The 15,604-nt window shown below is 42.9% G+C and overlaps 1 protein-coding gene across 1 annotated transcript in view; it reads left to right on the forward strand.

Annotated features, from left to right (window-relative positions):
* The window catches only part of cacna1fb (calcium channel, voltage-dependent, L type, alpha 1F subunit), a 45,064-nt gene that overhangs the window by 25,251 nt on the left and 4,209 nt on the right, over window positions 1–15,604 (forward strand). The window contains exons 19-45 of the mRNA XM_024292119.2: window positions 57–102; window positions 168–231; window positions 950–1,052; window positions 2,235–2,364; window positions 2,525–2,584; window positions 2,656–2,762; window positions 3,472–3,559; window positions 3,627–3,734; window positions 4,325–4,377; window positions 5,451–5,597; window positions 5,674–5,875; window positions 6,795–6,953; window positions 7,030–7,140; window positions 7,227–7,310; window positions 8,087–8,215; window positions 8,442–8,507; window positions 9,319–9,410; window positions 9,480–9,639; window positions 9,732–9,859; window positions 9,991–10,087; window positions 10,170–10,272; window positions 11,045–11,146; window positions 13,212–13,342; window positions 13,542–13,670; window positions 13,754–13,811; window positions 14,072–14,285; window positions 14,979–15,086. Of these exons, the coding sequence (XP_024147887.1) occupies window positions 57–102; window positions 168–231; window positions 950–1,052; window positions 2,235–2,364; window positions 2,525–2,584; window positions 2,656–2,762; window positions 3,472–3,559; window positions 3,627–3,734; window positions 4,325–4,377; window positions 5,451–5,597; window positions 5,674–5,875; window positions 6,795–6,953; window positions 7,030–7,140; window positions 7,227–7,310; window positions 8,087–8,215; window positions 8,442–8,507; window positions 9,319–9,410; window positions 9,480–9,639; window positions 9,732–9,859; window positions 9,991–10,087; window positions 10,170–10,272; window positions 11,045–11,146; window positions 13,212–13,342; window positions 13,542–13,670; window positions 13,754–13,811; window positions 14,072–14,285; window positions 14,979–15,086 (2,979 nt within the window). The remainder of the gene's footprint in view (window positions 1–56; window positions 103–167; window positions 232–949; window positions 1,053–2,234; window positions 2,365–2,524; window positions 2,585–2,655; window positions 2,763–3,471; window positions 3,560–3,626; window positions 3,735–4,324; window positions 4,378–5,450; window positions 5,598–5,673; window positions 5,876–6,794; window positions 6,954–7,029; window positions 7,141–7,226; window positions 7,311–8,086; window positions 8,216–8,441; window positions 8,508–9,318; window positions 9,411–9,479; window positions 9,640–9,731; window positions 9,860–9,990; window positions 10,088–10,169; window positions 10,273–11,044; window positions 11,147–13,211; window positions 13,343–13,541; window positions 13,671–13,753; window positions 13,812–14,071; window positions 14,286–14,978; window positions 15,087–15,604) is intronic.

Genomic DNA, 15,604 nt, shown 5'->3' on the forward strand with positions numbered 1-15,604 from the left:
GGGGGGGGGGGGGGGGGGGGTGTCTTTAATATCCACAATTTCTGGTTTGTGGGCAGGAAGAAGAAGGAAGGGGCTGAGGAGGCAGAGGAAGAGGAGGTGAAGGTGAGCCGTCTCTGTGCCTTTAGCCCAGTTCTGTTCTGGTTCTGAGATCCTCTCTGTATCTCCAGGTGGATGTGGACGAAGACACAGAGTATGAGGAAGAGGAAGAGCTCCCTGAGGGAGATGAGGATGGTCAGTTCTGGAACTTTTTCTGTTTGAGGGTTTAACTCAAGAGGGATTGTTTAGCTGCAGGTTAGAGTCTGGATCAGGATACAGTGGATGATCCACTGGATTAGGATCTACCAGGTGATCCACTGGACCAGGATCTACTAAGTGATCCACTGGATGAATATCTACCAGATGATCCACTGGGTGATCCACTGGATTAGGATGGACTGGATCAGGATTTACAAGGTGATCCACTGGATCGAGATCTACCAGATGATCCTCTGGATCAGGATCCACTGGATGATCAACTGGCTTATGATCCACTGGATGATCCACTAGATCAGGATCCACTGGATAATTCGCTGGATCAGGATCCACTGGATGATCAACTGGATTAATATCTACTGGATGATCCACTAGATCTGGATCCACTGGATAATTAACTGGATCAGGATCCACTGGCTGATCAACTGGATTAGGATTCACTGGACAAGCCACGGATCAGGATCTACCGGATGATCCACTAGATCAGGATCCACCAGATAATCCACTGGATCAGGACCCACTGGATGATCCACAGATCAGGATCCACTGGATCAGGATCTAGCAGATGATCCAGGCCTCAGGGTTCTTCTGAAGCTTCTTGAGCACTTTTTGGGTCGAATCTGTCAGTGATGCTGGAAGCTGAGCTCCTTCCTCTTTCCAATGTGACCACTCTTCTTTTCTCCTCTTCTCTTTAAAGACGGAGGGGTCCAGTTGAAGATGGCAGATCTCACTCCACCTAAAGAGAAAGTTCTCCCCATTCCTGAAGGCAGCGCATTCTTTTGCCTCAGCAAAACAAACCCGTAAGTCTGCCAAGTCTTCATCAGAGTTTCTGGTTCAGTTTTCAGACCGGGCTCTAAACATGTCGATGTGTAGATGGTGGCCTACCAAAAGCTGGTTCTGATTTGTTGCTGAAATTTTTGCCCCTTAGTGTTTGTGTGTCTAGCTCCAGTTTCCTTGAGCTAAAGTCTGAATTTCTCATCTTATCCTGCCACACCTGGATTACCGTCATCAGGAGGAAGCTGAAGGCTGATATTGGTGCTAGGAGAATATGAATGAATATCACCACTAGAGGGCGAGCATCCGTTCTACCCATTGATGGCCGCCGCATTTTGAAACCCGTCGACAGTGATTGGTCTGAGTCATAATTTTAGAGGAACTTCAGTTGCCAATCAAGAGTGAGTTTGTTGGAAGTCCACACCCCTCCCATTGAAAGCAGCTCAGGAGAATCCGTCAATCAAACATTGGAGGCGGGGACAGTAGGCATCACATGCTTTTACTGAGGCATCTGATTGGTCAGTTTATAACTTGAATAACTTGAGATAAATTAAAAGTATCCATCCATTTTCTAAACCACTTCGTCCCTTTTGGGGTCACGGGGGTGCTGGAACCTGACCCGCCCACTCGCGGGCAAAGGTCACTCTATCTATAGAAGTCTAAAGGATTTTGACTTCTTGGAACCAGCAGGTACTTCCTGTTTGGAACACGAGAGGGGAGGTTTGGGATGTCCAGCAATTCTACAGTCAATGGTTGTACCTTGATGGTAAAAAGCTAATCTGGTCTAATCTGTTCAAGTTCTGATTCTGTACTGGGTTCTGGGTGGCTCCCTGTCACTGATCAGGCTTTGTTGCTGCCTGGCTCCGCCCATTGTTAGCTCTGATATGGGGGGAGACAGCCCCGCCCATCAGTATCTGTGATTTGGCCAGATGGCTCCGCCCATCAGCAGCTGTGATTTGGGCAGATGGCTCCGCCCATCAGCAGCTGTGATTTGGCCAGATGGCTCCGCCCATCAGTATCTGTGATTTGGGGAGACAGCCCCGCCCATCAGCAGCTGTGATTTGGGCAGTTGGCTCCGCCCATCAGCAGCCGTGATATGCAGGCAGACAGGTTCCTCACCAGGATCAAGGCCCGGTCCAGACCCATTCTGCAGCTGCTTTGGAGAGTTTCATTCTGGGGCTCTGATCATGTGACCTCTCTGTCTGAAGGATCCGCGTGGCTTGCCATACTCTGATCCACCATCACATCTTCACCAACCTGATCCTGGTCTTCATCATCCTCAGCAGCTGCTCGCTGGCCGCTGAAGATCCAATCAGAGCGCACTCCTTCAGGAATAACGTGAGTCTCAGGGAAGCGGGTGAGGTTGGATGCCCCCTGCTGGTGTGTGGCTGACACTCCTGCTGTAATCTGTAATCCCAGGATTACTCAGAAACAGTCGTTCTCTGCTGTCGTTTCTGTTTGTGCTCATGATAACCATCAGTTGTGTCTTTGGGTGCAGATTCTGGGTTACGCAGATTACGCCTTCACCTCCATCTTCACCGTGGAGATCCTGCTGAAGGTGAGGTTCATGGATGTTAGCTCACAGAGTGGGAGCTTCAGGCTGTGATGCTGACTCTCTCTACCCGACAGATGACGGTGCACGGAGCCTTCCTCCACCAGGGCTCCTTCTGCAGGAACTGGTTCAACCTCCTGGACCTGCTGGTGGTCAGCGTCTCGCTGGTCTCCTTCTTCCTGCAGTCAGTATCTCCACCTCCTCTTCCTCTTCGCTGGGCGGAGCATCTGCTTGTGTTTGGTAGTTTGAATGGAACAACAGGAAGTCACATCTGACATTCGTTTTAGGTCCACACTATAAACGAACATGTTTTACTGAACTTCCTGTGAAATCTGAGTGATGAATCTGGTGAATCTGACGAAATGAACATCTTTATAAACTCACAGGCAGGATTTTTTTTTCTGAAACGTCCTCCAGGAGAAGCAGAACAATGTTTCCAATGTTAATGATCTGAACATTTTTGTTAGAACTTCTCCTTTAGAGAATCCATGCAACTCTGTATGATATTAACAATCTCATTATTTCACTGATACACTTACAGTATGTGAACTGGATCAGATTAATATAAATACATTCAAAACATATCGTAGATTATTAATGTATTTCTGAACAAATGTGAATACATTTGTAAATTCAAAATTGAATTGAAGAATCAGACGAATAAAAAAAAAAAATCGAATTGAATTCTTTTTGGAACTTAAAACGGATACCCAGCCCTAATTCTGACATTCTCTTTAGATGTCTTCTGTTTCTGTGATCAAATCAGATCATAGTTGTTCCCACGACCTTTAGAAATGTCGCCTTCGTCTGAGATGAGCAGCCGTGAGTTTCAGGAGGGTGGTTGGAGTCCACCTGAGCCCCGCCTCTCACTGTGCTGTGTTTGTGCTCTCCAGCTCCAGCGCCATCTCAGTGGTGAAGATCCTGAGAGTCCTGCGGGTTCTGCGACCTCTGAGAGCCATAAACAGAGCCAAAGGACTGAAGGTGAGGAGGGGGAGGAGCCACGGCCCTCCGTCTCTGAAACGCTCTGACCTTTGCGTTTGTGCTGCAGCACGTGGTCCAGTGCGTGTTCGTGGCCATCAGGACCATCGGGAACATCATGATCGTCACCACGCTGCTGCAGTTCATGTTCGCCTGCATCGGAGTTCAGCTCTTCAAGGTGATCCGCACGACTGCTGGCTTTCACATCTCATATCAGTATTTTATATTACAATCATACCAGATACATACTGGACTGAGGAGGAATGTTAATGTATAGCAGCTCAGTTTGAGTAAGAAAAAAAGGAATAAAACCTTTAGTTTTACGTTTACCATTTCCTCTGTGAAATCATTTGATTTGTCTTGTTTGGATTTTTCTTTGGTTTGAAAACTTGTTTTCTGTCACTGACTATCAAACTAAATGCTGTATTTATTTATGTTTTTACAAATTACTACTTACTTAATTATTATGGACACATTTTCCATCATAAAACATTCCATGATTATTCTCTGTGTCTCTTATACACAAAGGATTTTGACCTGGGAAGTCCATATTGGCATTTTAATATTGTGTCATCAATTGATGTTGTTCTTAAGGATGTTTTTAGTTTCTTTTGGACTCATTTTAGACGAGGAGAAAAGGATTTTAGTTTTTTCAGGCAATGATGGGACCGTAGGAAGAGTTTTCACTCTCATTGGACTCTCTCAAATGTTGTTTTAGTTTAAGACTGTCAGATATACATGAGTCAAAGTGTGATCTCTGTGTTGTAGGGTAAATTTTACCGCTGCACAGACGAGGCCAAAAGCACTCCTGAACAGTGCAAGTAAGTATGCAAGCTAACCCTGACTCTGAGCAAAGAGCTTCACCTCCAAATCTGAGTCCAATCCTGCAGGATTGATTCCTACGATGGGGATTTATCATTTGCAATACTCACCTACAGGATCTGGGGCAGTGGTCCTAGACCCCCGGGCCGTGGACCAGCACCGGTCCGTGGGTCATTTGGTAGCTAACTTATCTAACTGATCCTACAGGAAGTTTTACTTTGTAGGACTTCCAGGTTCTGTTCGCAACATCCGTCTGGGTCACGTGACCTAAAGCAGCTACCTACAGGCTATCTAGATCGCTAAGCTAGTAGCTCAACGCTAAATGCAAAAATCAAACAATGAAACATTTTTGGAAAGTTTCTTTGGGGAGAAAAGATTCAGTGAGAAAACTGAAGTAGATTCTTCGACTTCAAAGAACAATAAAGATGCTGTTGAACGACAAAACCAGGAGTTTCCCTCCACAAACAGAATGATTGAGAACGTTTTCATGGAGAAACCGTTCTGTCTGATACGTGGCGATGGACTCTCGACTGATTTACACACACATAAAGTTACTGACACAGTGGATTCACGTTTAGACTGTATTTAGAAAATACCAGTTTTATGTCATTTTTTGCATCATTTTTTTACTTTGTTTGTCCATCACACCTTTAAAGGCTAACGTAGCTGAAGCTAGCGTCCGTTTGTTAACCTTCGCTTTGACGTTGAAGGAAAATCTTTCTCACAAAGTTTAAAACAGCCACAAAGATTTCACAAAGAAGGAAAATTCAATCAAATAAAGTTGCTGATTTGTGGAAACTTGTAAAAGATGTATTTGAAAATATTCCTACAGCAAGGCTGGATTAGGTTCAGAAAATTTAGTTTAGAAAATGTTCCTCTGTGTTGAAAAAAACCCAATGAATGAGGATTTATGCAAAGACAAAATATGATCAATATTTTTGAAGAAATCAACAACTTTGTTTCATTGAATCTTCATCATCTTCATGAAAAATATCTTTTGACATTTTTAGAATTTTGTAAATAAAATTTCTTGTAGTGGCCTTTTATTTTGAAATTGTGTGTGTGTGTTCAGAGGGACGTTCGTGGTGTACAAAGACGGAGACGTGACCCACCCCATGGTCCGACAGCGGATCTGGCTCAACAGCGACTTCAACTTTGATAACGTCTTGATGGGGATGATGGCGCTCTTCACCGTGTCCACCTTTGAGGGATGGCCTGCGTGAGTGTTCAAACTCCGCCCACATTGGTAATGACTGCTTCCTGCTACTAAATGTCTTCAACCTTCTGGGCTTCAGGCTGCTGTACAAAGCCATAGACGCCAACGGCGAGAACTCTGGTCCCATCTACAACTACAGAGTGGAGATCTCCATCTTCTTCATTGTATACATCATCATCATCGCTTTCTTCATGATGAACATTTTCGTGGGTTTTGTCATCATCACCTTCAGGGAGCAAGGAGAGCAGGAGTACAAGAACTGCGAACTGGACAAGAACCAGGTAACCTGAGCTGTGAGGGAGCCGCCCACTTCAGATTCAGTTTTAAAAGATCGCAGTTCAAGCTGTTCACACTGTAGACCATGTGTGTCAAAGTCAAGGCCCGGGGGCCGGATCCGGCCCTCCAGGTTATTTTATTTTATTGTTATTAATGACCCGATGTTATCTTGTTCTCATTTCTAACTTGTATAATTTTGACAAAATATATTTTAGGGAGAGTAAAATATTGAAAGTTATTTAAGGTTTAAGTTGATTTATTCTGGAATAATATTCCTGCCTTTTTACTATTTATAATTATGTTAAAAAGTTACAGTTTAAACGTTTAAAAATTGTCATTCTGTAGCTTTTTGGACTATTTTGGTATTTACTAAGATTTTTAGGTTATTTTGGAGTTTAGCTAATGCTTCAGCTACATGCTAGCTGTTTTGGCTAACCTAAGTTTTTTTTGTTTGTTGGTTTTTTAGGCTAATTTGGCATTTAGCTAATATTTTAGCTGGCTATCAGCTTCAGTGTTTTTAGCAATTAATTTCAGCATCTTCAGCTGCCAAATTCAGCTTACAGCATTCACACTAGCATTATTACAGGTAATGCTATATATCTAGTTTATAATTATGTTAAAAAGATAAGATTTTAAAGTTTTAAAAATGTCGTTTTAGAGTGTTCAGTAAATGTTTATCCTGTTCGGCCCGCGACCTCAGGTGTGTTTGGATTTTGGTCCGTTGTTTGATTGAGTTTGACACTCCTGCTGTAGACAGTATTTATGGCTCATTTGCTCTGTTAGCATCTCAGGAAACTCAAACTCTGCAGACATTTTGTCAGGGTAATGACCACAGAGAGGGTTCACGGCAGATCAATTCTCTTATGGGTTTTAGCATCTCCGTTTGTATCTGAAAGCCGTCTTTGCCACTCTTTACCCCCCCAGCGTCAGTGTGTGGAGTACGCCTTGAAGGCTCAGCCTCTGAAACTGTACATACCAAAGAACCCGGTCCAGTATAAGTTCTGGTCCATCATCAACTCGACGGGTTTCGAGTACGTGATGTTTGTCCTGATCCTTCTCAACACCGTCACTCTGGCTGTGCAGGTTCGTTTCATTCAGCTGAAACTGTGCTGTCCAACCTGAACGTTTAGAGAATGAATGTTCCTCTCCTCCTCTGCAGCACTATGAGCAGTCCAAAACCTTCAGCTACATCATGGACATCCTCAACATGGTTTTCACTGGACTTTTCACTGTGGAGATGCTGCTGAAGCTGCTCGCTCTGAGACCTCGGGTCAGGATGGACCGGTGCCGTCGTTCATCCGACGTTCATTCTCATTACACCTTGCTGACTGATCATCTTCTCTGACCTGATTACAGCACTACTTTGTGGACCCCTGGAACTCTTTTGATGCTCTGATTGTGGTGGGCAGCGTGGTCGACATCGTGGTCACAGAGTTTAGTGTGAGTGGAGACGCTTTGGCAGATGAAAGTGTTCAGGGTCAGAAACTCACAAAGGAAATCTCTGCAAACAGCAGAGATGGAGTCTGAGGCTCCAAAAAGAAACTCCTCCTTCATCCTTCAAGAGCTTCTGTCCATGACAGTCATGAACAGATTGTTTAGATTCTTATCCATGAGGGAAAAGAGGGATTATTCAAATTAGTCACATCATTTAGATCAGGGGTGTCCAAATCCAGGCCTCGAGGGCCGGTGTCCTACATGTTTTATTAAAGCTCCTTATTGGCCAAACACACCTGATCCAGGTAATGAGCAGCAGATAAGGCAGTTTTTGGAAAACCAGCAGGAGGCCGGCCCTTGAGGACTGACTTTGGACAACATGGATTTAAATTCTTCAGATTATTGAGAATTTTCAGATTATTCAGATTATTCAAACTGTTCAGATTATTCAGATTATGTAGATTATTCAGATTATTCAGATTGTTCATATTATTTAAATTGTTCAGATTATTTGGATTATTTTGATTATTCAGATTCTTCATAATATTCGGATCATTTAGATTAATCAGATTATTTGGATTATTTCGATTAGTCCGATTATTCTGATTATTCAGATTATTTAGATTATTTATATTATTTAGATTATTTTAATTGTTTAGTTTATTCATATTATTTTGATTGTTTAGATTGTTCAGATTATTCAGATTGTTCTGCTTCCTCATAAATAATCTCAAACATGACAAATGATAAAAAGAACAACATTAAGTGAGATTTTTCCTCAGAGTGGGGAGGACAGCTCCCGGGTGTCCATCACATTCTTCAGGCTGTTTCGAGTGATGCGATTGGTCAAGCTGCTGAGCAAAGGGGAGGGGATTCGCACTCTGCTGTGGACGTTCATCAAATCGTTGCAGGTCAGACGGATCGTTGGTTTGTTCTGGTCTAGATGAACTCCTGCTAGTGTTTCATCTAAACTCCACAGTCTGTGGATTATTCAGATTATCTAAGCATCCATACATCTCTGCAGAACATTTCAGATGCAAGAAACTGAGTTTTAGGAGTTTGAGAAAACAGTTCTTATATTTTTGAGGATGAAGGTGATGCTGTGAAGCAGAGATTTGACCCCCCCCCCGTCTGCAGGCACTTCCGTATGTGGCTTTGCTCATCGCCATGATCTTCTTCATCTACGCCGTCATCGGCATGCAGGTGAGGAACTTTGAACAACACGGCTCTAAAAGGCAATACCCAGAGTGCACCTGGGTTTTAAAGCACCCCCTGCAGTCCTGAACACAGCAGCATCTGCATCTGGTCAGAGGTCTTTGGATAGGTCACAGATGTTCCAGGAAGCTAGTTTTATTGTCTTACATGAACTCTGACAATCCAGAAGTATCAGCAAGAGTCGGTGGAGAAGTCGCCTCTTTTTTTCAAAAATGTTCCTTAATATTCTTTAAAATGATGATCAATCAGTTGACCGTGATAAAACTGTTCACAATTAAGTTCATATTGTGTTTAAATCTTTAACTACCAAAGTAAATAAATAAATATTTCTGCTGCTTATTGCAGCTTGGTACGGAACCCCTGAAGGGACACCAAAGTAAAAAAAAAATTAATTGAAGTAAAAAAATGTTATTTTGTTTTTTAAATACTTGGGGACTCTGTAAAAAAAACTAACTAGAAGTTGATTTTCTAAAAATTAAAGTAGTAAAAAAAAACACAAAAAAAAGACAGTTTTCTTTCTCAAAAATCAAAAGAACATGTATTTAAAAACATGTAACGTGTAAAAAAATAATAGTACTTCATTTTTGTTTCAATTTTTGGGAGAAAAACATTTTTTATTTGAATTTTTTCCTTTAATTTCTTTGAGGAAATGTCTTTCTTCAGGGACTCCGTACCTTGTTGAGTAACACACACCATCGATATGTTTCATAAATGTTTCCCTCCGTTTGGTTGAGCAGGAAGTTAGAGTAATTTTGTCCCTCTCTGTCTGTCGGTGCATTTGTCTGGATCTACTCATCAGACGTTTGGGAAAATTGCGATGCAGGATTACACTCAGATCAACAGGAACAACAACTTCCAGACTTTTCCACAGGCTGTCCTCCTGCTCTTCAGGTCAGGACTGCTTCTGAAACCGGCTTCTTTTGCTGCTTCTGGTTCTTGATGCTGTGTGTGCATGCACAGGTGTGCCACAGGTGAGGCGTGGCAGGAGATCATGCTCGCCAGTCTTCCAGGTAAACGCTGCGACCCAGAGTCCGACTACGAACCAGGAGAGGAGTTCAGCTGCGGCAGCAACTTCGCCATTGTTTATTTCATCAGCTTCTTCATGCTGTGTGCCTTCCTGGTCGGAAAACATCTTTTAACAAGCATTTTTTTATTTTTCTTTGAAGATCTCACCTCATTTGGTCAAAACGTTTAACACAATTGTTTTTGCAGATCATCAACTTGTTTGTTGCCGTCATCATGGACAACTTTGACTATCTGACACGTGATTGGTCCATTCTGGGGCCTCATCATCTAGACGAGTTCAAGAGGATCTGGTCTGAGTACGATCCAGAGGCCAAGTATGTTCCATCTAGACTTTTAGATATTGTTTTTTTACACACAACTGCTTGGAAACAGCATCAGTTTGGGAGCTCTGCCTGCTGCCAGGAGAAGGCATCTTCATGAAGACGCTCTCATGACGTGTTTTCAGAGGTCGAATCAAGCATCTGGACGTGGTGGCTCTGCTGCGCAGGATTCAGCCTCCATTAGGTTTTGGGAAGCTCTGTCCACACAGAGTGGCCTGTAAGGTAAAAGTTGCTGGTGCTGCCGCTCTGACACGGTCCAGAGTCCGTCTGCCTTCATCTGCTCCTCCTCTCCTCTTCATCGCAGCGTCTGGTGGCCATGAACATGCCTCTGAATGCTGACGGGATGGTGACCTTCAACGCCACTCTCTTTGCTCTGGTTCGCACTGCGCTGAAGATCAAGACAGAGGGTGAGCGGCTGCAGAAATCCACCAGCTGTGATGAGAGAAAACTCAAAGACAGAACGGCTTTGAGGTCTTACAACGATCTTCTCTTTGGAAATGTTTTAAGGGGCTGAGTAGCTTTTAAAGGTTTTTCAATCTGTTAACTGGATGAAACCCAAAATCCAATGAGTGGGACTCATTCTGCTGAGGGATACAGAGCGTATTTATCTACATAAAACAACACAAGAACTTAGTTGAAGGACAGGAATCATCAGTGTTGGGAGAAACTCCTCAGAGTTCTGGGTCGACGCCACGTTAGCCGTTAGCATCACCTTAAAACTAGTTTTATTGTGAAAGTGATCCCAGACAAAGTGATGAATGAAGTAGAAGATATTTTTTTAAATCAATCGATGTCTCGGCTTTGGAAGTGACAGTCATTAAAATCCGGCAGAAACAAATTTAGATCCAGATTCCAGCTCAGGCGAGGAAAACAAAGACATTCATGGATCTATTGGTCTGCAAGTTGATGCCTCAGAATTGTAGCGGAGCAAGGAGACTTTGGCTCTCCTGTGGCAGTTGCTGAAGCTTTGAAAAGGCTCAGGTCTTTAGCGTCTCCTGATCCATCACAATTGGAATGAAGAAACACTCAAAAACACGTTTTTATCCAAAATTACTTTATACTTGTCCTCCATTCTGAGAAAATGCTAGAAGGTCATGTTAAAAACATCATTTTCACTGGAGTGGAATGATGATGACATGATACAGAATTTTCTTTTCAACCTGTTCTTGCTGTTCATAGGTCATCCTGAGCAGGAGAACGAGGAACTGAGGGCCATCATCAAGAAGATCTGGAAGAGAATGAAGCCCAAACTGCTGGATGAAGTCATCCCTCCACATGAAGGTACAGGAAGTCCTGCTGCAGAAGCTCCTCACACCGATCCAACAGGATGTTTAATGCAGCCAGAAGCACTGATGAGACAGGAAGTGAAGTTTTGACAGAGTGATGCAGATTCAGCAGGAAGTTTAGTTTCACCTGGAGGTGGAGACTCTAAAACAAGAGTGTCAAACTCGATCACACAAGGGGCCAAAATGCAAAACACACCCGAGGTCGTGGGCCGAACAGGATAAACATTATTGAACACTCTAAAATTACTTTTTAAAAACTGTAACGTTTTAACATTACTAAGAACTCGATATATAGCATTACATGTGATAATGCTGGTGTGAATGCTGGAAGCTGAATTTGGCCACTGAAGATCCTCGTGCTGATAGCTGAAAATTCTGAAATTGATAGCAGAAAACTTTGAATAGGCAGCGAAAATATTAACTAAATGAGAAATTAGCCTAAAAAAACAAACAAAAAAAACTTAAATTACCCAAAACAGCTGAAATATCAGCTAAACTTCAAAACAATCTAAATCTTAGTAAATGCCACAATAGTCCAAAAAGCTGCAGAATGCCAATTTTTAAAACTGTAACTTGTTCACATAATTATGATTAATAAAAAGGCAGAAATATTATTAAAAATTAAATCAACTTAAACATTAAATAACTTTCAATATTTTACTCTCTATAAAAATATATTTGGTCAAAATTATATAAGTTAGAAATGAGATCAAGATAACATCGGGTCATTAATAACAATAAAATCAAATGATCTGGAGGGCCGGATCCGGCCCCCGGGCCGTGACTTTGACACATGTGTTTTACAGGAAGTACTAATGCAGAAAGTTGTGCAAAAACAACCTGGAGTATTTATGAAAGAAATTCTGATTTACTTTGAAGTATCAATGTACTATAAAGTACTGTTACTGCAGAAGATGGAGATCCATCCATCCATCCATTTTCTTGGCCGCTTCTTCCCTTCCGGGGTCGCGGGGTGCCGGAGCCTAACCCGGCTACTGATGGGCGAAGGCGGGGTACACCCTGGACAGGTCGCCAGTCTGTCGCAGGGCCTCAATCACACACATTCACTCACCCATTCACACCTAGGGGCAATTTAGAGTCACCAATTAACCTATGAAGCACGTTTTTGGACGGTGGGAGGAAGCCGGGGTCCCCGGTGAAAACCCACGCATGCACGGGGAGAACATGCAAACTCCACACAGAAAGGTCCCAGCTGGGATTCGAACCGGGGCCTTCTCGCTGTGAGGCAAGAGCGCTAACCACTGCGCCACCGTGCAGCCCGAAGATGGAGATGTCACAGTATTTATTGATATGGCAGGAGGTACTGGTGCAGTTTGAAGTCCTTATGCAAAAGCAAAGTGATGCTCTGGTAGAAACTGTTACAACATGAAGTTCTAGTCTACAGCCACAAGTTCTGACACTGCAGGACATTCTAATATTAATCAGGGCAGGGAATTGATTCATTTTATTTTAATTTATTTATTTTATGTTTTTTTTCTTTTTTTTACCATTTTCTCATAAGTTTTATTTGTTATTTCTTATTCTTATTTCTTATTATAAAACATTTCATTTTTGGGGGGAGAAGTTTGATCCAGCTGGATTTCAGGTCGGTTCGACTGGAATCTACACAGATGGGGGCGTGTCTGTCCACTTTGAACTGCTCACCTTTTGTGACGTCGGTGGGCGGGACTTTCCTGGAGAACCGCAGAGTTTCCGCACTTTTTAAACAATGCCAGTGCTTGTTATTGTGGAAAATTCACGTAATGATTGGTTTCCCTTTTGCATAACACGTGCGCTGCTATGGGGGGTGGATTGACATTCATTCTCTGCCTAATTTAGTAAAATAAAAGATTACTATTGACCAAAAACTACAAATAAATGCCATATTATCTTTTCAATTTAATAAACTCTCAAAGAATGAAAAAAAAGTTTATTTTAGAGGAATGTTTGTTCCGCTGATCTCACAGCTGCACAGCAGGACGCCTCACGTCAGTAGTTATTAACGCGTCAATGTTCACAGCCCTAATATTAATGCAAAATGAACTCTTTCTCAATTGCAGAAGAAGAAGTCACTGTTGGAAAGTTCTATGCGACATTCCTGATCCAGGACTACTTTAGAAAGTTCCGGAAACGAAAAGAGAAGGGAGATCTGACAGGAGACCCGAACTCCACCAATCCGTCGGCCGTCCAGGTTTGTCTGAGCGTCTCTTTCACTGTCGGCATTTCCGTTTCCGTTTAGAATGAATCTTCAATCAGGCAACAGAACTTGGAGCCTCATTTTCTCTGGATGTTCTCAACCAATAGGCTTGAGTGTCTGGTTTTGATATGATTTTTTGACGAGATATTTAAAAGTGAGAAAACGTTAACCAATGATCTGTCCTGGGGTGCAGTTATGCAAAGCAGGTCTGAAGACTCTCCAGGACCTGGGTCCAGAGATGCGTTTGGCTCTGAATGAAGACCTGGATGAGGAGGAGGCCATGCTGGAGGAAGAGGAGATGGAGGACAGCGCCTCCTACATGGTGCAGATGCTGCTTGAACATATTCTAGTCTAAAACTTAGTGAAGTTAACTGCAGGCTGACATTTCTTTGATTGTGTCCACAGGCTGAAAACCATTTTGAAGCAGAGAAAGAGAGACGAGGCTCCATACTAACACCCACTGGTAAAACACCCGGGATGTTCGGTTTCTCTTTCTGTGAAACTGATTGCACACGCTCGTAGTTTTTATCAAAAGAACAACATGAACATTTCAACGTGTCTCTAAAAGCAGCCGTGAGTTTTTTTCTAAAAGGTGGAAATGCAAGAAAAGTCATGACCGAGACTCACAGAACCAGAGCGGTCCCGGTGAAGAACCAATGGCCCAATGGTGTACAAGGCTGTAGTACTGATGAGTGCTGATGAGTCCCGCCTGGCTGTCCTCAGGTTTGGGTGGTGTCCTGGCTGACAGCGGCTCCTCCAACGGATGCCTGGTCCACCGAGTCGGCTCCTTCACCAAGATGGCCAATGGGAATGAACACGGGGACCATTCTCGCCGCAAAGAAAGCTTGAGGTCTTCTTTCAATCAACGCCATTCATTGGGGAAGAGCAGCCTTCTAGATCACGCTCACAGAAGACCATCGTTCTACAAAAATGAACGGTGAGCGGGAGTAATTCCTGCGGTGTCCTGTAGGGGTCACTGTGCTGCAAGAAAGACTAATGAGGCTAAACTGGGAACTTCCCCTTCATTTGTCCCTCCAAATGGAGAGTTATGAAAAAACAGTGTCTCATATTTCAGACGTCACTTTCGTCGATGACGTCACCAATAATCGCCGCTCTGCTAGCGTTAGCGCGGAGCTTCCAGCGCTTGAATATACATAACAACCACGGGGGCCAAAATCCAAAACACACCTCACAGGCTGAACAGGAAAAACATTTATTGAACACTCTAAAACTACATTTTTAAAACTGTAACTTTTTAACATAAATATGAATAAAAACAGACAGGAATATTATTCCAGAATAAATTAACCTTAAATAACTTTCAATATTTTTCTCTCCATAAAAATATATTTTGTCAAAATTATACAAATGAGCACAAGATAACATCGGACCATTAATAACAATAAAATAAAATTATCTGGAGGGCCGGATTAACAATTAAACACACTCTACTATGTTCCACTCACCATTTAAGCACAGATACCACGACTCGTTCCCTGAATAAATACAAACTTGTGACTTCCAATGCAATGTTCAGAAAGAAAACGAAGCAGAAGAACAGACGCTAACAGTGAAGGTGTTGCTGGTACAGGATGATGATTGACTGAACCAGTCTTCCACTGCTCTGCAGGAAGGAATCAAGAGACCGGTCGTGGAGGAACGGAGATGTGGAGGCGTATGGAGAACAGGGCTACTACAGCAGAGAGGAGGACAGTGAGAGCATCACTTCCAGAGACAGGTATGCTGCCACACAGGTGTGGAGAAGGTTGGAAAACGTATAAGAAAGGCCTCAGACTTTTCTTAAGTGATCATTTAGAGAACTGGTCCTCACCTTTTTCAGGACCGGTTTAAATCAGACAATATTTTCACGGACCGGTCCGAACAGGGCCAAAGTTGGTATTTTTAAAGGGTAACCAAACAAGGAAGTTAGAGGCTGACTCCGCCCACAGGACTGTTATTACTGGAGCAGCAGATCATGACGTGGAGGTATTAAATGGTTTGATCAATCACAAAATTCACTGTAATACCTCGTTTCAACCTGTAGGGGGCAGCACACAGCCAGATTTTGACCATTATTTTTAATTTATACAAATTTATTTTATTTTTTCGAAAATTTGGCAATGACCAACAGACAGCACTTTTAAAGCCCCATTTATAGACGTCAACAAACCAAAATGTTGCCACGAGGGGGCCCAAGCCAGGGTCTCATTGTGCCAGTCCCAAGCCCGGATAAATACAGAGGGTTGTGTCAGGAAG

This window comes from Oryzias melastigma, linkage group LG7 (genome assembly GCF_002922805.2).
Source record: "Oryzias melastigma strain HK-1 linkage group LG7, ASM292280v2, whole genome shotgun sequence".
Classification (NCBI taxonomy): Eukaryota; Metazoa; Chordata; class Actinopteri; order Beloniformes; family Adrianichthyidae; genus Oryzias; species Oryzias melastigma.